Below are 1,398 nucleotides of genomic sequence, written 5' to 3'. Positions count from 1 at the left end.
GGTGGGTGGGTGGGTAAGTGACTGTGTGGATGGATGAAAGGACGCGTGGATGGATGGATGGACGGGTGGTGAATGAATGGATGGGTAGACGGGTTGGTGGATGGATGGTGGGTGGGTGGGTGGCTGTGTGGGTGGATGGATGGGTGGGTGAATAGACAAATGGATGGGTGAGGAGGTGGATGGATGGATGGAAGGGTGCTTGGTGCAACTTCCAGGATTTTGTTGCTAATTTTTAAAAGTACAGATGGGGCCTCGCTATGTTTCCTAGGCTGGTCTTGAACTCCTGGATTCAAGTGATTCCCCCTGTCTTGGCCTCTCAAAATGGAATTACAGGCATGAGCCACTGTACCCAGATTGTAGCTGGTGCTTTTTATCACAATGACTTTAGAAAAGATAAAGTTGACTTAGCAAAAGGTTAACAATCACTACATTTCAGTGGAGGAAAGATAAGAATCTTATTTCCTAAGGGTTTGAAAAACATCAAGAAGCCCGGCTCGGTGGCTCAGCCTGTGATCCCGCGCCTTTGGGAGGCCGAGGTGAGTGGATGGCCTGAGCCCGCGGGTTCGAGACCCGCCCGGGCAACTTGGTGAGACCTCATCTCTACAATCAATCAAAAAATCAGCCGGGCGTGGTAGCGTACGCCTGTAATTCCGGCTCCTTGGAAGGCTGAGGCGGTAGGATCGCGGAGCCCAGCAGGTCGAGGCTGCGGTGGCCGGGAGCGGCCACTGCCCTCCAGTCTGGGCGACGGAGTGAGACTCCAACAGAAAGAAAGAAAGGAAGGAAGGGAGGAAGGGAGGAAGGACATCAGGAGTAAAGTTTATCTCATAAAACCTTTTTTTAAATTGTCATTTTAACAAAAGATTGTCTGACCCAAAGACCTGTCTGTGGGACCAAGCTGCACATTTTGCAGAAGAGAGAAACTGAGCCCAGAAGAGGACGGCCAGTGCTTGTGTCTGGGGGCAGGGGGCTCCCCTGCCTCTCCTCTGCGTTCCCTGGGGCGTGTACTCAGTGGCCGCTCACCAAGATCACCAGCCTGTTCATCAGGTGGTCTAGCTTGGTTCTCTTGGAATGGATCTTGCCACAATTCTTCATTATCTTTGTGTCAAAACCTGCAGGGTTAGAAGCCAGGCATCCACCTACCCGTCCCCTCTTCCGTCCACCCGCCCAACTCAACACCCCTCCACCCTTCCACTCACCATCCACTCGCACAGCTGTCCTTTGACTCATCCAGCTATCCATACGTCCGCCCACGCCCTCCTCCGCCCCCCCACATGTGCATCCAGCCAGCCACCCGTCCATCCTCCCATCCAGCCAGCCACCGTCCGTCCTCCTACCCACCCGCCCACCATCCATCCACCAATCCACACAGCCTCCCGCTCGTCCACCCACTAATCCAGC

At 54.3% G+C, this 1,398-nt stretch overlaps 1 protein-coding gene across 1 annotated transcript in view; it reads right to left on the bottom strand.

Moving 5' to 3' along the window:
• Positions 1 to 1,398, bottom strand: part of ATP8B3 (ATPase phospholipid transporting 8B3) — a gene marked incomplete at both ends in the record, with an annotated part of 12,802 nt that overhangs the window by 5,900 nt on the left and 5,504 nt on the right. The window contains 1 exon segment of the mRNA XM_021710289.1: positions 1,021 to 1,136. Coding sequence (XP_021565964.1) covers positions 1,021 to 1,136 — 116 coding nt within the window.

This window comes from Carlito syrichta, unplaced genomic scaffold, assembly GCF_000164805.1.
Source record: "Carlito syrichta isolate Samal-C Ts95f unplaced genomic scaffold, Tarsius_syrichta-2.0.1 Scaffold288376, whole genome shotgun sequence".
Taxonomy (NCBI): Eukaryota; Metazoa; Chordata; class Mammalia; order Primates; family Tarsiidae; genus Carlito; species Carlito syrichta.
The sequence above is the reverse complement of the archived record's forward strand: the minus strand, read 5'-3'. Positions and strand labels throughout refer to the sequence as shown.